Below are 27,627 nucleotides of genomic sequence, written 5' to 3' on the forward strand. Positions count from 1 at the left end.
GGATTTTCCAAAGTTATATTTAGATAAGGTCAGCCCAAGAATATGCTCAATTTTGTATACTTACCCGCATTGTCACGTTAGTTTTATTTTCAGGTATCATAAGCGGATGAGTGTATGTTTTCTAGCAGTAAACTCCGTCTTCTTATTATGCGTGTACAGTGCGACGAAGAATACGCTTAGACGCTTACGCAGTTCGCCAATCACGAGGTTTGAAATTAATCTACTCTGATTTAAGTAATATTTATTTTAATAAATTAAACAAAAGAGTACGTAGAACCTTAAACATGATTACTACATGATTCTGGGGTGGGGAGAGGATTGGTTTGGCGCAGCCAGCGCGCGCCCTATAAAATCGTCCAAGTTCTCTTGTTTTCAATAGGAGAACAAAGTAATAAATAACGCCCAAAATGCACAATTTCGTATAGGAAATTGTTAAAATATCCGAGAAGAAAGTTTCGGTTCTTAGGGAGGGACGCTAGTCAAATGGTTACGCCTCTAAGATGCACCCTCTCTAACGTCAAATCCTGGATCCGAACCCGATATGGTATAACTCAACAGCTTAAAGAGCCCCGCCTTTGTTTTATTACCGGAGTATAAAAAGGTGATTAGTTTCATCAAACATTTTTACAAACCTGTTTCGAAAATAATGTTTTGACAGTGTTCCGTCACGGCCGTTTTGTGAAAAGGTTTGTCGAAGTGTTTTAAGAAACTAAACTCTCAATCAAATTCTGGTAAAAGACCGAAGGCGGGGCTCCGTAAGCGGCATAGACTGCGCTATGTTTCATTTAAAATGATGAAGGAAGAGTGAAGTTATCTTTGTTTATAAAGTCTTCATACGAAGCAAAATGTTGCATTTCGACGTTGCATTTATGACGCAATTTGTCACGTGGTATACACACACATTGATATGGACGTGCTATGAATATATGAACAAGTTATATATACTACTTGTGTATTGTATGCACTGAAAATGTCTGTCAAAGGTAGAGAAGAGAGAAAAAGTAGTATTCTTTGTTGGCTATAAAAGCTAGTAATAAACCCACAATACGTTAAAATTTAAAAATGGAACGGGTTTTACAATATTCTGTTCTGTTCATAGTCGATTATCTGTATGATTCTGTTGGCTTTTCGTCAAAACAAACTAACATAACGGATCAATATCCATTTCGCCAACATAAAATCTTTGAGCGAGTTCCTAAAGCTGAAAAAAATGTTGATCTTATAATTTCCTAACTAAATTTTCAGAGATAAAGAAATACCTTACGCCTCGAAACTTACAGACGAAGAACATGGACGATTAGCCTTACCGTTTAAATACCTCTTGACTGAAAATGAAGCTATGGACGAGGGACCTTGTTATACAAATGTTGAAGTTGCTGATCCGTCCCAATCGATTATCACCATGTCACGTAAGGTATTTGTGATATACTCAAAACACTATCAATGAAGTTCACAATCAACTTTCCAATATACATGTAGGATATTAGTATAATAAACTATCACATTCTCATTTAGGATATTAGTGATATACACAAAACACTTTCAATGATCAAAAATCAATTCACAATCAACTATCACATTTCGTGTTCGGTACTTGTCACAGTCTATTAAGTCTATCGAGAGGTTTAAAATTCGCGAATACATGTTATATAATCATCTGAAAACAATAATTGAACATTTTGCTAATAATTCTGTATTTATGTTTCTTAGCAGATTGGAAGGATCGTTTTGAGCTTGGCGAAGTCATAGAAGTTAGTGTCACACTTGTCACTTATGGAGGAGTTCGAAAGACGAATGGAGGAGATTTTGTACAAATAATAGTGAGAAGCCGAGATAATACGACATCTTCGGTGGCTTATAATACAATAGACAACAGAGATGGAACGTACACATGCTCTGTGAGATTGCTTTGGGAAGGGCAAGTTGAAGTGGTCGGTATTCTAGTATTTCCAAAGGAAGTAATTGTTGCGGATTATCGGCTTAGAAATGAGGTAAGTACTAGCTCGTAACTTGATCTAATTTCCACACGAAGTAAATCATTAGTCAGACATGCAGTGGCTCTATTCTTAATACCAACTTTGTTGAGACACTGGAATTGGAATGGTATGCCGACTTTAGACATGGGTTTCCTTACTATCACTCATATCGTTATTCGAACTATTCTACATACGGAATTCAAATTTTTGTTAATACAAGTGGTTGTGTATTTAAACTAGCTCATTGTCAATTGATGATTGTAAGACATATCCCTGTTGTTTCCATTGCGTTATTACGTAGAGTAAACATCGTAACAACTATTAAATAAATAACTAACAATAACCATGTAGCTAACGAGTGTAGGACAAAATCCCCCCGGACAAAATCCCTCCAACTAATTTTTGATTATATCCGCTTTGTAAAAATGATGGGAGTGATTATGTTCGCATTAAAAAAAAATGATCGGGGGGGGGGGGTATGTCCACCTATACAGAAATGATCGGGAGGGATTTTGTCCAGGGGGATTTTGTCCACCTCCCGTAGCTAACACCTAACTCCTTCTTACTTCGCAGATCTTGTCTACACACGGAATAAAAGCGCTGTTCAAAAATGGGAACACAGAAGAAGAACACTTTTGTCATCCAAACCATATACACCTAATGAGGCGCATGAACTATTCCTCCGTCTGTAATTTCACATATCTTAACTCTGGTATACCTTGGTATTGTGGAAGACCAGGCAACATTAATCTCCTTTGTAACGATTGGGAATATCTAGCATCCAGCGGCGTTGGGTATAACCTACCACTTTCAAAAGTTGAATATGAATTATTTCAAAGGTGTGTACATTATTGTGACCAACTCATGTTCCAGTTAACTCGTATTTCACTGACAGTTCCAAGGCGGTTATCCCATCATTTATTTTCACAGCTATTTTCAGTGTTTGTATACCCTGTGATAAACTATGTCATATATACTATGTCGGAAGGCAACATTTTGCTTAAAATTAAGACTTAAAACAAAAATAACTTTTGTTTAACTACAGCATTTTAAATGAAAAAAGCGCAGTCTGTGTTGCTTAAAGAGCCCCGCATTCCTTTCATTACCGGAGTTTGATAAGATGATTAGTTTCATCAAACACTTCGCCAAACCTGTTTCCAAAATAAAGTTTCGAAAGTGCGACGTCAGACGGCCGTATCGAGAAAAGGTTTGTCGAAGTGTTTTCAGAAACAAAACTCTCAATCAAACTTTGGTAAAAGACCGAAGGCAGAGATCCGTAAGCGGCATAGACTGCGCTATGTTTTATTTAAATTGGCGGATAAATAGTGAAGTTATCTTTGTTTAAGGTCTTCATTCGAAGCAAAATGATGCCTTCCGACGTAGCATTTATGACGCAAATTATCCCGTGGTATACACACACTGATTTTGATGCGTGTGTGGTCTCTGATTGTTGTGTTTGTATTTGTGTATAAGGCCATTTGGGCCCTTGCTTTGTGCCTCAAAACAAGGTTAAGTTTTTGAATGTTTGAATACTGGGCTTTTCCATGTAATTTTCAATTTGTATATTTGTCATTGTAGTTGCTAGTAAATATATTTGACCACCGTTTTGTCCTGGTTTTTACACTTGATCAATGCCCCGTAAATAACCATGATTGTTAGATTGTTTTTGCAGCATGCCAAACCGAATATCTTTATTTAAAGTTATGGTGGTCATTAGTCTTTTTACTCACATAAGATGTTAACTTCGGATGACTGGTGATTCATATGATTGATATGCATAAAATACACGCATATAATTACATAACACATACATGTTGTATGCTTAATGGTTTATATTTATGCACAGTTGTTGAACAGAGCCTCTGAAATGAATTTTAATTTGACATCAACAAAGCCTTTGATACCGAATTGCATAAGGTCTGCTTATCATCTTACAATATCTTGTGTATGAATCAAATTACTATCATGGTTCTGTAATAATCGCATTAAACGTGAAGCTCTTTACGGCTCTAAGTCTAGTTGTGTCTTGCTTGAGGCTGGAGTTCCGCAATGATCTATATTAGGTCCATTACTATTTTTAATTTGATTGATATGTTTTCACAACGAAATTGTCACACATTATGTCTCCTGTACATAATGTATGACGGTATGATGCCAGGGTTTCATTCATTCGTCACACCATTTTCTGTCGATTCTAAAAGTTACCAGCTCCGAAAGGCCTCTGATAACTGAGCGATTTTGACACTACGCTTTTCGCTCTTATAATTTATCCTTTTCGCCTTTTACTGTATGAGCGTGTAATGAACATTATGAACATACTTAGAATAGTACTACAGTTTCAATTTTTAAACAGTTTTTTTTTAAAGTCAATCTTTAATTTGCACTTCCTACTTCTCCGGAAAGAGACGTCTGTTGACTGTCTATATTCGACATACAGTGCATTTAGCTACATTATTTTATACAGAAACATTGTGATTCCACCCTTTGTAAATACAACCTTTCGGAGAGAAACATTATATTATATATCGTTTTAATAAGTTTCTATAAATCATGTACATACTTGTATAAGATGTAATTGCAATGCGATTGTCTTTATATATATGTCGGATGAAATATGTAAAACTAATGCGCCCGACTGATTTTGCAGAGGAAGACAGCAAATCGGGTCGCCCCTGTACGTTGAGGTAGTCGGACCAAGCGGTTGCTTTTTGGCTCCTCCTGATCGTCCGTGTACAGACCTGAGTTTGCGAAAATTGTGGTCACATGACAGACCAAGTGGATATTTTTTAAAATGGCAATGGATCCCTCTTCATTGTCCGGGTAAGATAATTGTTATTCTACTCGTCGCTTAAAGAAAATTTTAATTTCGTGCTGGGGTCATTGATAGATGTAGGACCACAGCCAGGTTTTGATGAGTGAAAAAATGATGCATTGTATTGGGCTGTTAAGAACGTTATAAATTTAACATAAAATATAAGGAATTGTGATTAATTGAATTGATTGAAGGGTTTTCTTGCTAAATGTGTAAAGTGTGTTTGAGTTCATTATTATATCATAAGTCTTTAGAAGAACATAATAAATGTTTGGCATATTTAAGGTTTTAATTCTATGAAAGCAGAAGAGTGCACCTGCTCGTCTCCGTAAGGACAGAAGAATGCAGCACCATTCAAAAAAGCTAAAGTCCTAGCGGAAGTCATTACTGTCAATACACAGTAATCAGACTGAGACTGCTATGTTTTAGAAATGTAACTACATTTTTGTATTATGATTTTGAACGAAACCTAGAATTGATTGAAATGGTTCCGGTATGAGATAATAAATGTGTCTTCTACTTGTTTTTCATGCTCGTCAAATGCTGACGAGCATTCTCTACAGATACATACAGATAAATAACCGTGTATAAAATACAAACAAAACCCAAATTACGAACACTCATGATGAACACCAATTTAAACAAATATTTATTATAAACAAAGCGAAATTTACATACACAAATAAAACAATTACCTTTCCTTAATTAAAACAAAACGTGGAGAATTGTATAAAAACTGACGGATAATGCACAGAATGAGATTAAAAAGGCCTAGTAAAGATGAAATTCAAACAATGTTTATAATAACATCGTTTACAGACAATTTGTGAAGGTAGATGTGAGATTATGATAATAAAATAAGAACAGTTTTAGAATGACAAAAGCTTATAGAAGAACGGTGGTCATTTGGTGCTGGCAGACACGGTGGGAAGGTCCGATAAAGATGTAAAATTGATATATATTTGAACATGGTGGAAAATGTGCTTGTTGATACTAAGAGGGACATGTTAATATCCTGAAAAATACCATTTAGTAACTAATAATATTGTTTACGTCGGCGAGATTGTCAAACAAAACTCTTCTTTATTTGGCTGTAAAAGAGAAAGTTTTCAATCCCCCCAGACAATAATTGTGATACTAGACAATATTACGGAGGACTATAAAATGAAACCAATAGAAAATGTTTATGTTGAATAATTCTTTCTCGTCAAGTTTATTTTGTTTTATTGCATAATAACAAGTTCACTTTTAACATATTTGGAGCAAAAAAACTATAGCATAATAAGCAGTGTTGATAAGTTTTATGGTATTGCCCACATTGATATGACTATGCCGTAGAAACAAGTTTAACCCCGCAGTAGGATCGTGTTCCTGTGAACTTGTGAACTGACCGTTTCAAGGCGGTAACCCCGTGATTTATCGGTAAAGCGGTATGAGAAGTCTGTATGTTCTGTTTGTAATTGTGTATGTAGTGTTTATACGTTTGTGTTTCGAAATAAATGCCATTTGGTTCCTTGGCTTATGCTTCTGAACAGGTTTTGTTTTTGAAAGTTTGACATCTGGGTTTGTCCCTGTAGTTTAAATTTTATAATTGTAAATATCATGACTATCTTCTGCTTTTCCAATTGTAGTGTTGACACAGATGGAAATGGAGCGGTGCATTCAAAACAAAACTATCTATCTACTCGGGGATTCTACCCTACGACAATGGTTTTCTATTGACCTGCAGAAAAGATTCAACTGCAGCATTTCAACGGAAGCTTGGACGAACGACAAATGGCACAAGCCTACCGAGTGCACAAATCGAATCAGTAACCTAACCATCGTATGGTATCCCCACAGTCAACCGTTTTTCGTCGGAGATGGATTCGATAAAATCAAATACACGTTAAAATCGATAGCACGATACATAGACGACATTGAGGGAAATGAAAATGCCATCGTCGTCGTACATGTATTTTGCCACAACATTCCATTTCATCCAAATGTTTTTAGAATAAAGATACAAACCATACGTGACGCAGTTAAACGATTATTAACACGGAACCCAATTGCGAAAGTCCTTATTAAAGGGCCCCATTCGTTCAAGAACAGTCCACCCAATCCAAGATGGAATGATATGTTCGGTCTTGTGTATGCTAATATATTGTATGAAGAATTCATTGAACTTCATGACAAGGTTTATTACCTGAATAACAGAGATGCAACTGATGCTCAACAAACGGAATACAATCATCCTGAGGAGTACATAGTCTGGGCAATGGTCAGTCAAATGCTTACTTTTGCTTGTTCATAAGTGAAGTGTTTATACAAGTAAAAGCTTACCCTTTCTTGCTTATGAATGAAGTGTTTTAACATCCAACAGTTTCCTTTTGAATATTTATGATTCAAGTATTACAACATGTTATAGGAATGTGTTGTTTTACAAAGTAAAAGCTTACCCTTTCTTGCTTATTAATGAAGTGTTTTAACATCCAACAGTTTCTTTTTGCATATTCATAATTCAAGTGTTACAGCATGTTACAGGGAGGTGTTTTTTACACATATTTATGTTCTGTTTTATCGAAGTTGCATTAAAGAACGTTGTTTTCAAAGTTTTACTGACCGTTCCAAGGTTGTACCTAACAAGCCTTGATAAACATAACTAGTTTTTTATATATAGTATGTATGTACTGTGCTGCTTGTGGAGTTTTGTGCTGTTCTTCCATGTTTCTTGTTTGTGATTTTATGTTCTATGTCTTTGGCGTTTACCCAGTGCCATTAAACCGGGTTTATGTTTAAACGTTTTGCTAATGAGCTTGTTTCTGTAGCTTATCGCATAAATATTATCATAGCGCCATATCATAATTGCCCGATACGGTTTTACTCAAGAAAAAAATAGTGGCGAATTATGTTTTGAAAAAATGATGGTTAGTTTTAGACACGCTGCCATATTTTATTTGATGTCTTATAATACCTGGTTTGTCGTTCCGATGGTTGAAACAACAACTTCTTGGTTAAATTACGACGCGAACTGCTTTTCTTTTATATAATATTTAAAAAGTATGCACTAGTTACGAGTTCGTATATAGAGTGTTTACGTATCAACACACATCTGTATAAATCTTTTGACAAATTGTATGTGTGAAAATGTATGTATATCTGTGTAATTTTGAACAAACATGAGTTAATTTATATACATTTTTACAAGTTTTGTTTAAATTCCCCTCCATAATCTAAGAAAAAACGAACATTTGAAATAATGATTGAAGTTCAGATGTAAATAAAATAACATTAATTTGCATTGGATGGCCCTGTACTTAAACAATATAGATATCGTTATGTTTGCGGCCGAAAGTTTCTGCATCATACACGTCAGAATAGTGTCTTTTTAGTGTTTTTTATTGCTTTGTGCCACAAAGCTAGGTTAATTTTCAGAATTCTTTTACGTCCTTAAGTTCGCTACGCAATTGCATGTTTAATCGAGTCCTTAATTAAAGCAAATAAATAAAATTTACAATCGCTCATATACATATAATTATAAAAAGTCATCATTGAACTTCTTCGTTTCAAAATAATAAAGCTTTTAACTATTAGTGCTGCATTTGATCGAGCGAAACCCGGCTTCAAACCGTCTAGTCATCGCAAGCGTGCACCACGTCTGTTAGCTTCACTTTTTAACCATAACTCTTGGTACTCAAATGTCGCTTGAACGCTAATGTATTTTCGGCCATTATTACACCGTTATGATATTGAACAGCTGGATGCATATGGTTACATAACGTTAATACATAACCATTTATGAGGCGAACATATTGCTTTTATGTATAATGTTAAATTAGTTTGACAACACCTTGCGCTATGCATATTTAGATATATCATTAAAATTTACCTCTTTCAACGTGTACTCGATATATATGAACACGTTAAATAATATGTTTTTGCCAAGAAAGCAGCATTTCACAAACGTCCAAAAGGAATTTAAAATAAATAAATAAAAGAAGTTAAATGTTTTTTTAATGTTGGTATTGACAGTACCTTGATTGTAAAACAATATTTAGTTAACCAGTGAATAACCTTTCCCATTAACTTTTACAGGGATGGGTGTATTAGATTAAACACGTAGAGGACAGACCTCGAACACCTCGAGCAGAGACAACAATACACCCTCAACGTATGCATCCAAGTCTAACTTCATGTACTGTATTTATACTTACAGAATTAAGATTACAACAGGGCTGAGAAGGAAGTTTGAACAAGCCGCTTAGCTAAGCATTTAAAAACGAACTATCCATTATCATATCTTTAATGTAATTTAATGTATATTTAGTCATTGTATACTTTACACCAACTTTAAGCAATAATTTTAAAATCATTTTTTGAAACTTCCCTTTCATCTAAAATCCTACAGTGAAACAAACAATTATCCCTTACATACACATAATGATTATTAGTTCCTTAATGTCAAAAAGAAAAGAAAAATGAATAAGAGAATGGTCGATAGGCGTTATTAAAATTGATTTATAAATACTTAACTCGGTTTGTTCGGGGTCATTGCATATGACTAAATGATTTCTTAAAATACATTTTTCGCTTTCAAAAGTCGATGCAAGGGGCCTCGCAATTGAACGTTCAATTACCAGTTTCTTACATAGGTCGCACATCAGTTCACTAAAGAAAAACTTGGTATGGACAGGTATAACCGTTAAGTTTGCAAAATTTACAATAGACAAAACAAAAATAGTTGCAATAACTTTTCGGTCTGGTGTTTTGATGTTATGATGGCAGCTATTCGCGATGTCCCAACCAACCCAAGGCTTCTATTTCTTGCTTTGTGTTGACCTGGGATTTCGAACTCAATATATTGCCATACGTACATTACAATTCTACCTTTGTTTTGTTTGTATTCATACATCCAGACCACTTGACAATGTAACTTAAAATCACGTGTCTACAGATAGGAAGTTTTTACACTGAAGTCGATTAAAATTAACCAAATTGGTCATCTGTGCCTTTTATATCTTGGAAGAGGCCAAGATCAAAATCATTGATACAGGAATATATATATATATATATATATATATATATATATATATATATATATATATATATATATATATATATATATATATATAGATCTTCAATACTCTAAATTGTAACTGGGCTAAGCATTAACTTGATGATGAACTATTAAAAATCAACAAGAACACACATTGTCCTTGTTCTAGCTGTTGTCTAAAATTGAATAGCCATTAGAACGGAAAATTACTTAAATCCGGACCGCCGTACCACCAAACCGTCCATTTTCATCCTTGCTTTTAGAACTATACTTGAATAAATGTATATTTTAGTTAGAAACATTCATATTTCAATATACAGAAATGCTATTTGATTTGTACATTATTGAAAGTAGTAATCATTTATTTCTCAGTTCGAGTAAGGTTTGTATTTGTGTATGTCGTTTTGGTCCTTGCCTTGTGCCCCTAAACAGCGTTAATTTTTTAATTTTCGACGATTTGGCTTGTTTGTGTATTTTTCATTTTATTATTGTGTACATCAGATGTACAACGGACATTAATCGGCTATAAAAGCGCGTCTGGGAAATTGGTAAGTTCTCACTCGACCGTTTAAGAGGGCACAGTATAGGTTGATGCGATAAATAAATATATTAATGTTAATGCATTTTTATTACAGTACAATATACGAATTTATTGTGCCCCTTTATTACAGTACAATATACGAATTTATTGTGCCCCTTTATTACAGTACAATATACGAATTTATTGTGCCCCTTTATAACAGTACAATATACGAATTTATTGTGCCCCTTTATTACAGTACAATATACGAATTTATTGTGCCCCTATATTACAGTACAATATACGAATTTATTGTGCCCCTTTATTACAGTACAATATACGAATTTATTGTGCCCCTTTATTACAGTACAATATACGAATTTATTGTGCCCCTTTATTACAGTACAATATACGAATTTATTGTGCCCCTTTATTACAGTACAATATACAAATTTGTTTTAAATTACAATGCATAACTACCGCGTAGAATGAGCGGGACAATAACCCATGGGTTCCGATGATCATGAATCTCCAACGCAGTGATCTCCCCTGACAAGCCGAACATATATCTGCCAACACAGGATTTCAACTATATGAATTTTATCACATTTTTCATTTTGTATTATTCTCTTTTCTTTGAACAGTTTTCATCAATGTTGCATTATTCAAAGGTGCAATGACGTCAACACATTGTTTTAAATTTAAAATTGAGGTTACAATATTTACCGATATGATATATGGTAACGTGATTTGCAGTGATTACTGTACTGAAAGGCAAGTAACACTTTGTTGTGTTTGACTATGAATCGGCCGTCGTACAAGTAATGGACACGCTTCTCCCCAAGGTGTTCAGGGTTCTTCTCCGGCATGGGTTTATGTAAGTTTGGTTGGTGGTCACCAAGCAGGACAAGTTGGTTTTCTCCGGGCACTCTGGTTTCCCCAACATCACAAGACCACACTTGCGCAACATCGTGTCGAAGAGAATGATTGAGCATTAAATTGAAATAACTTTCTTTACAATCGTTGTTTTATAATATAGTTTTAAAAATACTCTTACAAATTGCAGTCTTTTGATAGCTGTCATCGCTTCACGTGTGATAAATTGTCTCTTATTTACTATAAGCCTATTTTTTTGAGATCTATTTTTATGATAACAATTTTGGTGACTTCTTAGAGTAAAAGATTAAAATTTCTGATATTTTTCTTTCTGAAGTTTCAATAATCTCCTGATTTTGAAAAGCATATTACCTCGAACTGCTTTTTAGCAGAAAGTTGAGCATATATGGGCAAACATTGGATGATCAGATTGTTTAATTATTAAATTGTTTTGATTTTAAATCTCAATTTGTTTCTTTGAGAAAATCAGCATTTATTAAACATCATTCAATGGTGACAGCAGCCCCGATTGAAATGCAGTCTCGAGTTAAGACTAAATTCATTGGCACTTTTATGCCTTGAGTTGTATATTTTCACAATGTTCAAGTACTTTGTACTGTATACTTCAGTTGCAGGACACGCGTTAATGGTTCTAAAGTTATACGATCAGATTATAAGAAAAAAGTGCTTATTCGAAGAAAGACCAAAACATTTCTTTTGCTATGGAAATGAGGAAAAACTTATAAAAAAAGATTTTCGTCAGATCTGCTTGTCTTTAAAAAGGTTTAAATTGTTTACCATGCTTACAAAATACATATTTTTCTTGTTCTTTACTGGTTTTCTGCACATTTGTGCTTTGCACCCATCCGATGGACTATTTACAGAGTTCATATTTAAGAAAACGACCATTATAAGCGGAACAATTCTCTCCGAAACATACTCACGTAATTCTTTCTCTTATGCATTAAAATGCAAAAAAAAACACAAAACGGCTCGGAGTGTACATAGCTCAATAAACTACTGTAACGATACAGCAAACCGGAAGTGCAGATAAATCGACAGACCAGCGACAGGATCAGCCTCTGTGGACGGTTTAGGATTGAGATATAACGTGAAGGTGATCTAAATATGTACCACGGTACTTTCTGCCGTTACACTTCATACATATCGTGGGACAATTGGTTGACAAAATCTCGTTTTTAATGAATATGCATGAGGCAGGAGTGACAACTCTTCTTCGAATGAATTCGCTTGTTACAATCAAATATGGTTCAATAAATTTACAGTGTCAGTAGCCTCCATGGCCGTGTGGTCTTGACTTATGCCAAATATTATTGTATTGAGAAGGCGGACCCGGTTCAACTCCGCATTCGCCAGAATATTTTTCAACTGTAAAGCATCAGGTACTTTGCGGAACCAATGAAACTGCCTCATTAATAATGATTACGAGACTTTCTTAGCCAAGTTGCCCACGGTACACAACGAAGCATAGCGTGTGATGAGACAGCATGGTTTGGGCAGAGTGAAACGGCTTTAGCCAAAACTTTTAGTAATTTTTGTCAATTACTAAAACTGTAATGGAAGTCAATATTTCAAAAAAGTATGTATTAGCAAAAGGGTTCCCGCGTTTGACTTTTAATCTTACATTTCGTTTATGATGACTTCCGGGTATAAATCTGCATACACGACATAGGCTTAATATTCGTATCAGTTTTCTTTCATGAAGCACCTTTTATGGTTATTTCATCTTCCTCATTGATAGTTATCCTTATTCCGTTCTCATTAATAATTCATGAACTAACGATACCTCCTTTCTTCTGCTTTACGACGGACAACTGCATTGGAGGAAGGTTTAAAATTCACACAACTGAAACTTATAATTGACACAGTCTCAAAAATGGATCTAAGACAAGCGGTGTTTGTTCTACTAATTTTGCAAGGTTTAGCGAGTAGAACCTTGTACTGCCTGGCATCACAGACATGTAAGGACAACGATATTCGTACGGCAGTGTTGCTGAACCGTGAAACCCAGACAAACCTCCGGGAGATGAAATTGGACATGGAACAGCAGCTGCAAAGTAAGATTTCTATATAGTTCGCAATTTACTTTGATATATGTCATTTTTATAGTTAACTTTAATTTTAGCGGAATGACACTTGTTAATTGTTTGATTAGGACATTTTAGTCCAGACATTATATACATATTATCACAAAAGATGCATAAGAGATTATAAAAATTAAAAATATATTCCACCGGCTGCAATTATCGAACCCGATGTTTCGCAATTTACTTTGAAATATATACTTTTATAGTCAAATACAATTCGGCGGAATTAAATGTGTCGCATGTTAGATTGGCATAAATTATAAAAGTTGAAAAAAAGATTTGATGCATGTTTTCACTAATATTATCATTTATTGAGAACCCGTTTTTGTTTGATCATTCTCTCCAAAAAAAGGATAACGTAAAAGTACAAGGTGCATTAGCATCTGTTTTTATGTGATCAAGTACAAAAAAATCTGACAAAAAGAAGACGCTTTGACTTGAAATTAATCTATAATATATGTATATATATATATATATATATATATATATATATATATATATATATATATATATATATATATATATATATATATATATATATATATATATATATATATATATATTTAAGTAAAACAGAACAAGAATAAAATATTCAAGAACTTGTATGCCAAAATTTGATTAGATACCGGTGTGTTAAATACTTCACGATTAACGGTTAATGTTGTGTTGATCGAGATTAAAAATATCTGCATTTTTCGTTTCGCATCCGGAGTGAAATTATACTATAATAATGTTTGCATTATTGTTTTGTCTTTGTTAGTAACACATGTCAAGTTAACTCGTATGTTCCTTTGACCAAGGCGTTTTTTGCTTATTTTTCTTATTCTGCAGTACTTTGAGAATTGTCGAAATCGCTCCATTTTTTCTTTCATTACTCTTATTTAATTTAGAAAGTATTATTTTCCTGCTTCCCTTTTTAATTTGTATACTGACTTTATTTAAGGATATAAAAAGGAGTCATAAAACCGCTACGTAGCGGTTTGTATATAAACATATCAGCTCCTCTTATTGTTTACGTATTGCATTTCATTATAATTTATTCCCCTTGAAACTAACAGGTTTGTAAAGAATGGGGTATTATTATCGTGTTTTATTACAACTCTTTTCCATCATTTACAGGCTTGCGAAACGAATTACAGGCTGCATATCCTCGGTTTCTTTTGTCAATGGGGTAGTTAATATTTAAGTGTGAAACTGTTAAAATACCTGTTTCTACAGGATGGTCATGTAACTCGACACCTATTCGCTGTCTGAAAGCAATTGCTGTGCGGTGTCATTTTTATCGAACTACTGTAAACTTTTATGTACTCGTAGGCATGAAATTACGTAGTAATATGGAGGGATGGATAAGGACGGACGGATGGATGAACATATATATATATAGATATAGATAGATAGATAGATGGATGGATGGATGGATGGATGGATGGATGGATGGATGGATATGGATGGATGGATGGATGGATGGATGGATGGATGGATGGATGGATGGATGGATGGATGGATAGATAGATACTTACATAAATTGGTAGGTAGGTAATATGTAAGTTATTCTCTGAAATGGTATGTTCACAATGCTGAAACAACGTAAGAACAACGTCGGTTTATCTGCAATAGAAAAAAACAATCGACCAATCACAAACTTGGATCTTTTAGTTACATAATTATTTCGAAAATTTTGTGTTAATCGAAATTTGAAAATATTTATGTTAATTATAAAAGCGCACAAACTGGTTGATGCATATTTTGTTTAAATTTTTTATGCATTATCATGTTTAACTCACTTGACTTAATGATCAAATTAGAAAAAGGCATATGCTTAAGGTACAGATGAAGACATATTAGCGAAATTTTGGCGCATTCTTAAATATGCACCATTACTCCCAAATAAGATTTTAACATTTAATACAATTGTTTGAATATACCAAAAAGGTTAACAAATGTCGAAAACAATGGTTCTTATGAGGGATACCTAGTTTAATTTACTAGTAAAAGAAATGTGCAAAAGCACGGAATTGCTACCTTATGAGACCATAGTAAATCGCAGTAAATCTTTTAGCATTCACCAATTATTTAATATTTTCGCGTTTTCAGCTATTAAATACACAGTTTTAATATTGATAAAAGTAATTAATATTTTCGATAAATGCATTATTTAGTAAAAAGTTGAGGGTGTATCACTCAAAAGTATGTTTGTTTTACATGTGTATGAATTAATTTTGAATAAGAGTGTCACTTTAACTGGGAATTTTGGCTTCGCAAGGGAGTAGTTAATATTTGAGCGTGAAACTGTCAAATGCTGAAACTTATCTTCAGGACAATCTTGCAAACCGATACATCTTAGCTGTTAGCAATAATAATTGCAATGTGGTATCATATTTGTCGAACTACTATAGAATAATATTTACTCGTCGGTATGACATTTCGTATTTTTTACAAAAAATGCAATGACGGAATGTCAGTCCGTTGATTTTTAGCTCGTTGGATGGATGGATGGATGTGGATGGATGGATGGATGGATGGATGTGGATGGATAGATGGATGGATGGATGCATGCATGATGCGGTTTTGAATATCTTGGTTATTCATATTTCATTGTCCTTTTTTGTAAACATCAATATACATACAAATTAAACATAAACACAACTCATTTAAAAAAAGAAATGGGTTGGGCTGCAAGTTATAACAGCATTAGTTTCAGATGTTCTCAGATTAACTATAAAGTTTGGTAGAACTTCTGTGATAATTTATATTTTGAGACTAAAGAGTTTTTAACGATAATAATTGAAAAATGCTCGTCAGTTATTTACTTTTAAACCTACTTGTTTATTTAGTATAAAGGTTAACGAATACAGATAGTTGTGAGCGACGCTTAACGTAATGGGATCTTGTAATGGGATATATTGAATTTAGGAGTACACAGTATCTATATATCTATACATATTTCAATGAAATATATATCCTGTTTAGAGGCGATAGATAAGTGCCCAAAACACAAAACCGTTTAACGCCAAATGCGTTACCATAAAATTGTATATTGAATCAATTTCTTTCATTTCGAATATACATTGTTTACAGTATTCTTCAGGTGAACACTAATTAAACATTACATTTAATATTGGGGGCTATACTGTTTTCGAACGTTATATCGATTTAGAGAAAACAAAACATTGAAATGAAGGCACAAGTAAAACCATGACTGCAATTTCTATCAATGGATATTGTATTATTTTTCAGACCAGGGACAAGAGCTTACACAGATGCAAGAACAGTTGAATTCACTAATTGGTAAATCAAGCATCTTTCTTAATACTTTTGATCTACAATAATGTATGTGTTTCTATGTAATTGGTATATAAACATGACAGCAATTTTGATATTGATATGCAATGGATTATTAGGAACAAGCCAAACAGTCAAAGAATTAATTTGATCTAGTGATAAGAAGGAAAGAGGTGATTACAAATTATTTTCCTTGTAGACATAGCAGACACGGTGAAAGACTTGAAGAAAGAAATAGAAACACTGAAGACAGCTGTCGTTGAAACAACTGTTAATGTTACAAGCAGCAGTATCTACACCAGATGGGGCCGACGCTCGTGTCCTGATGATACAGAATTAGTTTATGAAGGGTTTGCAGGGGGTGGCGATTATCACGATTATGGCGCGAGTAGTAATTACATATGTCTACCTAAAGATCCTATATTTGTTGGTGAAGGATCAAATACGGGTTATGCAAATTACATCTACGGTGCCGAGTATGAGACAAATGGCACAACCATTCTTTCTACCTTGAATGACCACGATGTTCCGTGTGCTGTTTGCCGGGTTGCTGGAAGAAGCATTGTCATGATCCCGGCGAGGAATGTCTGCTATAGCGGATGGCAGAAGGAGTACTCTGGCTATTTAATGTCGTCTTATTACGGACATTTGGGGAACAAGGAGTTAGTTTGTATGGATGGATCTCCTGAGGCAGCTGAAGGAAGCGACAGTAGGAATCAGAATGGTGCATTGTTTTACATCGCTGAAATTAAGTGTGGGTCGTTAAAATGTCCTCCTTATCTTGCAAACGAGGTGATAACTTGTGTTGTTTGTTCCAAATAGGATATATAGATAATACTACACAAGTAAACATTGATGCGCTCTCTAGCATATTTGTAATGCCCCACTATTAAGAAGCTCCTCGCCATTATTTCTACATTGACCAACGTTCATTTAATGACTTGGGACACAAGATAGAAGCTCATAACGAAACGCCTCCTCCGTTTCTCTGTTTATTTACATGTATGCATGTGTTTTAAAGCCCTGATACACAAAGCTATCTTTTTTCTTGAAACTAACGTTGTCTTAATAATCCATGCTAGTATATAGGAAAACGGAAGAGAAGACACGATATGATAATATTAGAACACGACCTGACGATGGGCCGGGTGTTATTACTATTTATATTAGTATTGTAAATATTATTTGTGTTATGCACATGTCACTATAATAAACAACTTACATACTTACTTACGTACTTATCTGCTAATTTGGCAACTCGTGACAGCATTTCTCCTCGTGACTAAATTGTATGTAACTTAAGTGTCAAATCATGTGACAAGCTCGGAGACATGTAAAGTACCATTTAAAAATGGCTGTTATGCATCAGTCAATTGTAACCACACCCCTCCCCCCCCCCCAGGTCCGGGAGGATACCGGGGATAGCCGGGGAAATTGGCTGTGTTTTTACCTTTCCGGTGGCACCGCAGTGTCGGCTGAATGCGCTGGTTTTGTCTTCGAGCCAAATATAACGGGGAATTGGCCTTACCTAGGGTCCCTGGGGTGCGGGGGCATTTGGCGGGGATTTTACCATCAGTTCGTCCCCGATTTTACCCGGGCTTGGCTGGACCGAAAGTCCCCGCTATTCCCCGGACCTGGGAGCGTGGTTACAATTGACTGGCGAATTACCATGAACGTCTCAATAAATATTGAAACCCGTGCAAGAATAACACTTCCCTTTGACTTTTATTTGATAATTTATATATTTATGTAAACCCGAAATACTAGTAGCCAGTGTGTGTATACCACGTGATAAATGACGTCATATAACGTATACTATATACGTGAAATGTACAAAAATGCGTTGTTGTTTTTTCCAAAAATAAATAAATAATTTAAGGTACGCTGGAGCCGTAGGAAAGCCTCGTTATCTGGCAACGCAGGTGCCCTCGGGTAGGATTTCTCTATCCGGACCGGATACACATGACATATATTATTAATCTGACACACCCCATGCTAGATTGGTCACGCCCTGTGACGCAATCATGTTTATATCTTTTATTGTAAACTTTATGTAAGCATAATTCCGATATTTCAATAGATGTACCGGAAATGACCGTGTATATGTACACTGTTGGTATTGTTTTACATTTTACGATAATAGAATACTCCCGGTAATGGGATCACAGACCATATAAATATTTCTAGCACACCGGATAGGCATTTCCGGTGAATTCAGCCGTGCCGGAATAATAATATCTGTCATCTGTACCCGTTCCGGATAAAAAAATCCGACCCGAGGGCACCTGCGTTGCCAGAAAAAATATCTATCATGTGTGTCCGTTCCGGATAGAAAAATCCAACCCTCGGGCACGCTGCGTAGCCGGTAACTCGGCAAGCCTCTTTACCTGGCAACGCAGGTGCCCTCGGGTCGGATTTTTCTATCCGGAACAGGATCACATGACAGATATTATTATTCCAGCACGTCTTATAATTTACGTATTGCAATTCAATTTGATATATTATCCTTCATACTCACATAGAGAATGATGTATTATTACCGAGTTTTGTTACAACTCTTTCCATCATTAACAGGCTAAAGGAAAAATCCTAGTGATAAAGCATGAAGTTAAAGATCCCAAACAAACTTACATTTCTGTGTAGAATTATTTCCTCATAGTACAAAATTTACAATATATAATTATCCTAGGTTTAAATAATATTGATTTCAGTAAATCATTTTTCAATTTCAATGATAAAAATACGTTTGCGAATAATAAAATGATTTAGTGTGGCAAAAATGCGTGAAAAACAGAATGGTGATGATGCAAAAAACATGGTTGAAGATGATGGCCATGATATAAAGTTTACTTTGCAGCTGCCGTTCCACCTTCAATTTCATCTCCCAAAGGGTTGTCTGGGTTTCTCGGTTCAGCAACACTGCCGTACGAATATCGTTGGCGCTACATGTCTGTGATGCCAGGTAGTACAACTTTCTTCATGCTAAACCTTGCAAAATTAGTAAAACAGACACCGCTTGCAATAAATCCATTTGCAAGACTGTGTCAATTTATTTTTTCGGTTTGTGTGAGTTTAAAATCCTCCTTCAATGCAGTGGTCTGTTTAAATGGATGTATCATTTATTCATTAGTTATGGAAATACAAGGAGGATAACTATCAATAAGGAAAATATAATTTATTATCATGTTTCATGTAATATGGCAGAAACGGGTATTAAGCCTGCATCACAGACGCATAATGATACTCGAATGTCATATAGGCGAAATATAAGATCACAATTGAAGCATGGGGACGGATTTGCGAAATTTAGTTTTAAAGTAGTAAGTTCCATTACAGCGATAGAAAATAATTAGAAATGACTAAAGTGTGACATATTGTTATAACTCAAAAACCGTATCACCGTACTCAAACTAAATATCTATGGTTGCAAATTTCTAAAAAGTAATGGAATAAATTAGGTTATATGAGTAGTTATTCCATAAGATATAAAGCATCATTTGTCATGCCCTCAAAACAAACATACATATACAGGTTATTGTAATGTAATTTATCGATCAGAAGTTTAAACACAAACATTATCATGAGGATTTATGTACACATGGGTTTTAAATGATGGAAACATTTCGGACACTGTACTTTGAAATATGTGTGTAAAATATATCTAACCGTTTAAAATGCATTTATTAATGAGATTAAATGCACTTAAGCAAACGTGCATTTTCAATCTACATGTATTTCCATTTCTTTCTGAAGCTATTGTAATAAATTTTAAATATCATTACCAAAGTAATGTAGCTTTGTTCTGTAGTGTCAATGTCTAAAATGTTTTATATCGTCAGTGTTGTCGTGCATGACCATCTTATTTACAAAAATATACCTGTCAAAGAATCTTTCACTGAGAATGAAGGAAAATGGTCGCATCATTGTACACATTGATGCAAATATGTGATAGTACTTTATTGTTGAAATGAAAACGCTAACAGCGTAGAAAAAAATATCCAGTGAAATTCCGTGACTTATCGGCGAATAATGCACACTAAACTGAAATTTATTCTTGTGTTTATGCCATAACATGTCTATATATTCAGATTAAAGGTTAGAGACCACTAATTAACATTTTGTTATCCGCAAATACTAAAACTAGAATGTTAGTAGGCTATTTCCCGATGACAGAACGATGAACCATCAAAACCATAGCCTTCCATTTGTCTTGACGAGCATATAGGGCTTCTGCACCACGTATATAAATTGCTATATCACTTTTTAAACCCCCCCCCCCCCAAATAACAAACAAACGAAAAACAATAACACTCTTTTTTCATTTTGAATTGATTATTTCACCAGTTTGTTGTTTTATCTAGTTATTTATTTTATGACTGTTATGTTAAACATGTTGCTTATTACAGGCCGTTTCCTAGCATTTTATTTCGGATATAGAATGGTTTGAGCAAACATGAACGAAACATTTTCTCCATACTAATTTTATGAAAGAACATAACAGCTACTCCTTGAATTAGTTTAGTTAAATAACTGCAAACAACATTACGCATAATAAGAATGCTGTTCTCTATAATCGGAAATCACAATTCAGGTATTGTTTTCACGATTTCACGTTTTCAGTTCGGGTTTCCTGAAACTCAGTTTATCCATCCTTTGGATAAATAAGCTAGAAACACAGGCAACGATGGTCTGAAAACATGCATATATATATATGGAAAATAACATTTGTACAATGACTTACGACTGTACACTTCCAATTATTTACCTTTAAAAGAATTATACATAATCTGTGTGACTCTAGTTTTGTGACTGCTGGCCCTTTAATTAAAGCCTTAGTTATGTTTAGTGTTTAGTTGAATGTTCTAATTGTGTGCTTTGTATGTTAATATGATATCAATGTTATTCTGTATTTAGGATTGAAAATATATCGTTTATAACGTTTATACATTAGAGAAAATACTTGCAAAAAGGTCACCGAACTAATTCATAATTCACAGTTTATATACTGACGCCTTATGTATTTGATGCATTCTAAATAGCGCCTAGCAATTACTGATAGACATTGTAAGATATGCTGTTGAGAGTTAGATTGCCAACCAAGGGTGATATAACATGTCAAGACCATCTGGTGTCTTATTCAATACAGACCTATTATCTCATTCACACGTGCTCGGTGGATCAGACAGGTATCTTTAATGATTAAATATGATCGGGAAAAGTGATTCCCCGTAATGTGTTCAGGTCTTAATATGTTGGAGATGTTTTAGTGGATTGATAAAGATAAAACTAATATATGGACAACAGTTGGACGCCAATCATGTGCGAATTGCTTGTCTCTGCCTTTGTATCAGCCAATTAAAATAATTCATTGAATTTAACAATCGTATGTCAAACTTTGGATGCATCCACGCATAGCTTAGCAATTTGGTGACCAATCATATGGCTAGAACGTAAGTCCATCCGTCATTGTAAGTATTTTGCCTGGAATAATGTTTACGGGAATATATTTAGACATAACTTTATCATGTAATAACACATGGATTTTGTTTTACATACCACGTGTTTTGTTGTTTTCCAACCATTACAGTTCGACCTGCCCTGTGACTTTGCATGAAACTTATATATATATGATTGTCTTACAATGGTGTAATAACGTGGCCTACCAATTATTGCCAATAAGTTTTACATTACAGAACGAACGCATAGACAATTCTATGAAATATAGAAGTCGGTCAAAATTGATTGACCACATTCTGGCCCAAATTCTAGTGCGAAATGTATACCTGCACGAAATTACAATTTTACTTGAAAACACAAACCACATACTGAAGAATTGGGACTTGAAGCGGATTAGAGTGTTAATCCGAAGGTAAATTTATTCAGTACATAGATACTACAATGAAAACTGCAGGGACAAGCCCATAAATCGAACATTCAAAAATTAATCCTTTTTAGGGGCACAAGGCAAAGGCCCAGACGGCAATGAACTAGAGACAGAAACATATCCGCATCACGCACGCACGCACGCAAGCACGCACGCACGCACGCACGCACACACACACACACACACACACACACACACAAATACAAACACTAAAATACAAAGACAAAAAATACACAGTATACAAAAACACAAACACAAACAAACCGCACCCTCATTAAAATTGCTTAACCTATACGTGAGCCTCAATGCCGATGGATCGGTATGATTTACTGCCATACTATGCAGAATAGAATCTTTTGCCAGGCTCAGCTTCCCTCAATATTTACTATTTAACGTCTTAAATCTGAATTTGAGACTCAAGACTAAAGATTCAAACCCCAAATCCTAATTTCATTGTAAAAATGCAATTTGAAGAGCAATACCTTTACTGTATATGATTAAAATCACAAATATTTCAAGAATTTACTCATCTTCTGTTGACATAATTATTTCTGAAACATGCGGAAAAGCATTTTCAAGACGGTTAAACTTTGTGTACAAGGTATTTGTTTCATCTGAGCAACCATTGTCATTTTGAAAACGTTAAAAAATAACGCATTCAAAGTATTAGAAGTACGAATAATTGATTAGATCATATGTTTTGATAGCTTGTTGGAAACAAATATTAATCGATTCTTTTTTTTCTAAAATTCACCAAAGATAGTTTTTCAAATTGTTATTTTTAATGTAAAATTTATTTATAATTCATGTTTCGTTAGTTTGAGTATTTTGAAGTTTCTGAGTACTTAAACAAATGTTCTGGGAATATCAATGTCGGAGACAAAAAATGTGCAATTTTAATTTGAGGATTCTTGAGCAACACTGATTCTTAATAAAATCCTACTGAAGAGTGTAAAAGTGAGTATGTCTCTTAATATTATTTTCTAATTCGACCTAACATTTGTCAAAGCATTTGTCATTTAAGAAAAAATCTGCAAAACATGTTTTACTCATAGCACTTGCCAATGTGCGGCTGGTAGCAATTAACAGAACACCAGAGATAGTCGGTCCATTGTAATGCACTGTTTTTAGAATTCGGTAAATATAACAATGGTATTAATAGGTGAACTTTCCAGTTCTGGCAAGAATATTTGTTTAAAAAAGAAGTCAGTAAAAAAATGATTCGGATGAATCGGTTGTCCTTGTAAAAATAACCGTGAGTATCCATTCAGCGTAAATGTCAAAACGATGCAAAAAGTACATATGCGGTTTTTGCCGTATTCATTTAGCTGGTCTTACAAAATAATGTACTTTTTGTATATATATATATGTATCTTTTGATCTTGAATACACAAATTTGCTTCGAATTTGGAAGACGAATCAGATAAAGGTAAACTTCTTTAACAAAAGCGCCTCTTTCAAATATGTTATCCCTTCTTTGTAAGTTGATGTATATATATGATAAGCTGCCAAATGATTGAGAATTAGGCCAACAAGTGTTTAGTTTCTCAGGCACCATCTAATTAATTTCCTTTACCCAGATTCTTTATTCATTTCTCAATGAGTTTAGTTCTATCAATGTATTTCAGAGTTTAAGATTGTAATTGTTTTGTTTTTGTTTAAAAAATGAATATTCCAATTGTATGATATCAAACATATGTAATTATTTGTCGAACACCTTTATATATTTCAGTTTAATATATGTGACGTAATCAAGCCAGGTCACAGGCGAAAATTAAGTCATGCGATAAATCAAAGTTTTCAAAACGCTTACTTCTGAAATGTAAGATTTGTTTATTTTTTCCTGTTTGTTTATAACAGTACAAACAAACAAATGTGGCGCTTAAAATTCAGCACTTATCGCCTTTTGTCATTTACAATTTTGACCGCGTTTTACCCCAAATTGCGTCATATTTTAAGCATAAATGACCGCAGTTCTGAAATAAAAGGAATGTATGAAATGAATAAACAATCCGGCTCTCCCGCCTTTAAAATTAAAAGTGTTCCTGGTGAATGTCTCACGCCATTTTTTTTCTTTGATATCTTCATGCAAATATTGTTGTTAATACAAATTGGCCCCAATTGTGACACCAATGCATTTAACAGGAGATGCACAGCAGGGGATTATCATACCAAACATTCCTTAAACTAGGCCTTTAACTCATCTGTATTAGGGTAAAGATTATGGTATAAACACGATTTTCGTCTTGCTACGTAATTGAAACCATGCGGTTGTGTGTTGGAAAACAAATTGCTGATCGCCGTAATAAAATATCGCAATTTGCATGCTCTTATGTTCCACGGAAGCTGCATGGCCTTATCTCGGCTGTAAACGCTAAAACTGCCCAATAAAGCAACACAGGCAATTGTTATTCGCTATCACAAATAGATCTTGCATGAAAAATCACATATCAACAGAACAATTTCCGAAATAATGTCGTTACTTAAGTATGTTTGCGTGACAACGAGGTATCTAGTTCGAACATTGTGTTATCTATCGCATTCAAATTGCACATTAAGATCCATCTATTTATGTTAGTTCGGATATTTACGCTGTTGTACGAGTATAGCGGTTATAGTCGTTAGTTATATGATTCATTGATTGTATAATAGCCTTTTGAGCATTTGTATCGCCATTTAAAGTCAAACCGGCCAGTTAGGCAAACAGTTTTTGGTAGTCCACCCAACGTACCATTTGAACTTAAATGGTAATGATTACAAAACGATTGTGAAAAAGGTATTAACATTTCTTATCTTTTTACTGACATTGATATTTCTTGGGAGTTTTCCGCTTTGGTCTAAAAACATTTTAAAGGAGTCGGAAAGTATAACGTTATCATTTGAGAAGTTCCAAAAGAAACGTTGTCTACGCGAATATCAGCCATCACCATGCACCTAGTCTCGGCCATGGCTCCTGTACATGTGATTGCAAATTTAAGATCAGAATACGTATAGCAGAGTATAATGTAATCCCAATGCTTATTCTTTATTGTTAATCGAAATTTGCACTCTCCAAACATGATATTTATGTTTTAAAAGGTAGAAAAATCCATTTCTATAGAAACTTACGGAACCAACCATGAGCAGCATAAACATGAAACTATAACTTGAATAGGATTTTTTATTGCTGAACTTCAAATCTGGTCGCATGCACCTAGTCTCGGCCATGGCTGCTGTACATGTGATTGCATTTTTTCATTCTTTTATAATCTTAACGAATTTCTTAAAACCATTGTATTTTTTATTAAACCAATGTTTATCAATTCCATGTGGAGATTGAATGCTAACCCACTTCTTTCTTTGCTGCGACGAATGCAGATACAATATTATAATTAATAAAGCGTTTGTACTTCGCCAACTCATTAATAAACCTGTCAAATTCTGGTGATATTTCAGACCGAAACGGACGTAAACAAGGAAGTATGTTGGCAAATTGGAGTTTGTTGATGAATGGCTATTAATATATTTTCCATAATTCAAGATCTCAAAAGATATCGAGAAATAAATAAATTTAGACTGATTATTCAGACGCATATAGAACATATAACGGTGTGGTTAAGAATGCTTAAATATATAATTGAAGTAAAAATTCTACATTTTCTGTTCAAAAAACAGAGAAACCATTCCTTACTTCCGAAATTTTGAAAAATACTTATATAGTCGAATCAATATTGAACGTGAAATAGCTATTATGAAAGATAAATTAAATGTGCATTTGCTTTTCTTTTATAATCATCAGATATATAATTCATTTTAGAAAGCCAGATTGTCTCTTCTCCTTTTCTTATTATTTAAAAAAAATATGGGAATTTTCTTTCTTTCATTTTTTTTTTCGCCCAATCTCCCCCATTTTTCTATATCAGAAAGTCGATAAACAATTGGTTCTTGATGTGAAAGATACTTTTTATATACATGTCAAATGTTTTCTACGTATAGCTGTATGAAGTGCTTTTTGTATATGTTTGAATAAACAAAAATACAACGAAAAGTACAGGGACAAGATCAGTTCGGTTTTCCTTTCTGAAATTTTCTCAAAGGGTAACACATTTTTTCGTTCTCCAAAAATTGATTTTATTTGGCATTTCTGCGGTCAATTTTCTCCCAATTTCTCGTGTACTGGTAAATAAAATCGTTCAACGAAACGTTATCTGTATATCTCAAGCAATATTAATTAAATATTATTATTGCTTGATGTTTCGTTGCCTTGTAATCATTTGAATTTGCATACCACGCCTGGTTGGGATTTCGAACCTCAAGAAAATATTTATGTTATACGTTAAAGGTTTCAAGGTAATAAAGATTTCCACTGTAAATCATTTCTCAAATTCCTGCTTACATATAACTACATTCTCATTTGAGAAACCATACCAGAACAAAGATAGTGGCATCGTTCATGCTCCGTTATGGGAAAAGGACCAGACTTCTGGAGCCGCACCTAAGACCAACAGGTCAAGTCGTCTGGCGGCCAAGACAACACATCATTTGCAATAGGGCCAACAGTCTGCACGAGTCGGAGGGAAGCCTTCATATGAGTTCCCCGGGTATACGGCCCTGAACGAAGGTCATAAGCCGGGACAAGGATTTCCCGATTAATGCGCGCAGATTGTCACAACAACATGTAAGCTGTTTCAAGCCACTTCCAATACAATTCTGCCTCCATTGGTTACACTGTCCAAACGGCTTAGCACCTGTCCAAGAAATAATATCGCTAGACAGTCTGTTGAATTATCTATCTTGCTTGACCCCCTGGCTGATATGACGTCAGAAAACAGCATACCACTTTTATTTTAGGGCGTGCTGAGGTCGACAAGGGTCCACAAAAAATTCGCTTCTTTCCGATACTTCCGGTCGCGCAACCTCGCCCCACCGTCATTCAGGCGACATCTGGGACATAGCACATTCTCCACTAGGTATTGCCATCCTTAAACAGTCTTTGTCACGTTTATCAAATATTATTGCTGCCAGTTTACTTTTATATGGTTTTACATACGGTTTAAAGTTGAATTACGCCGAATTACGGAAAGCAATGGAGTCTGTTCACAATAGGGTGAAAATCTATGTCGCAAATCTACATAAGAATATGGTGGCCATT

The 27,627-nt window shown here is 34.4% G+C and overlaps 3 protein-coding genes across 3 annotated transcripts; all 3 read left to right on the top strand.

The window, feature by feature from the left end:
- Positions 1-1,062: 1,062 nt before the first annotated feature.
- LOC128204838 (NXPE family member 3-like) lies at positions 1,063-3,561 on the top strand. Its single transcript, XM_052906246.1, has 4 exons — positions 1,063-1,212; positions 1,722-1,991; positions 2,550-2,770; positions 3,555-3,561. Exons 1-4 carry the CDS (start codon positions 1,063-1,065, stop codon positions 3,559-3,561), a joined length of 648 nt encoding a protein of 215 aa, XP_052762206.1.
- A 2,869-nt stretch (positions 3,562-6,430) lies between these two features.
- LOC128204839 (NXPE family member 2-like) lies at positions 6,431-7,084 on the top strand. Its single transcript, XM_052906247.1, has one exon. It carries the CDS (start codon positions 6,431-6,433, stop codon positions 7,082-7,084), a length of 654 nt encoding a protein of 217 aa, XP_052762207.1.
- A 5,845-nt stretch (positions 7,085-12,929) lies between these two features.
- LOC128206178 (uncharacterized) lies at positions 12,930-17,841 on the top strand. Its single transcript, XM_052908483.1, has 3 exons — positions 12,930-13,300; positions 16,568-16,618; positions 16,812-17,841. The coding sequence occupies exons 1-3, from the start codon at positions 13,120-13,122 to the stop codon at positions 17,432-17,434; spliced, it is 855 nt and encodes a 284-aa protein (XP_052764443.1). The 5' UTR covers positions 12,930-13,119; the 3' UTR covers positions 17,435-17,841.
- The last annotated feature ends 9,786 nt before the right edge of the window (positions 17,842-27,627 follow it).

The sequence above is a fragment of the Mya arenaria genome, chromosome 10, assembly GCF_026914265.1.
Source record: "Mya arenaria isolate MELC-2E11 chromosome 10, ASM2691426v1".
Lineage (NCBI taxonomy): Eukaryota > Metazoa > Mollusca > Bivalvia > Myida > Myidae > Mya > Mya arenaria.

Excerpts from the sequence above, each read along its gene's own strand:
- LOC128204838 (XM_052906246.1), top strand. The coding sequence starts at position 1,063 with ATGGAACGGGTTTTACAATATTCTGTTCTGTTCATAGTCGATTATCTG. Across the intron at positions 1,213-1,721 it reads TTCCTAAAGCTGAAAAAAAT|GATCGTTTTGAGCTTGGCGA; the intron begins GTTGATCTTATA and ends GCAGATTGGAAG. Across the intron at positions 1,992-2,549 it reads ATTATCGGCTTAGAAATGAG|ATCTTGTCTACACACGGAAT; the intron begins GTAAGTACTAGC and ends CTTACTTCGCAG.
- LOC128204839 (XM_052906247.1), top strand. The coding sequence starts at position 6,431 with ATGGAAATGGAGCGGTGCATTCAAAACAAAACTATCTATCTACTCGGG.
- LOC128206178 (XM_052908483.1), top strand. The coding sequence starts at position 13,120 with ATGGATCTAAGACAAGCGGTGTTTGTTCTACTAATTTTGCAAGGTTTA. Across the intron at positions 13,301-16,567 it reads CATGGAACAGCAGCTGCAAA|ACCAGGGACAAGAGCTTACA; the intron begins GTAAGATTTCTA and ends ATTATTTTTCAG. Across the intron at positions 16,619-16,811 it reads ACAGTTGAATTCACTAATTG|ACATAGCAGACACGGTGAAA; the intron begins GTAAATCAAGCA and ends TTTTCCTTGTAG.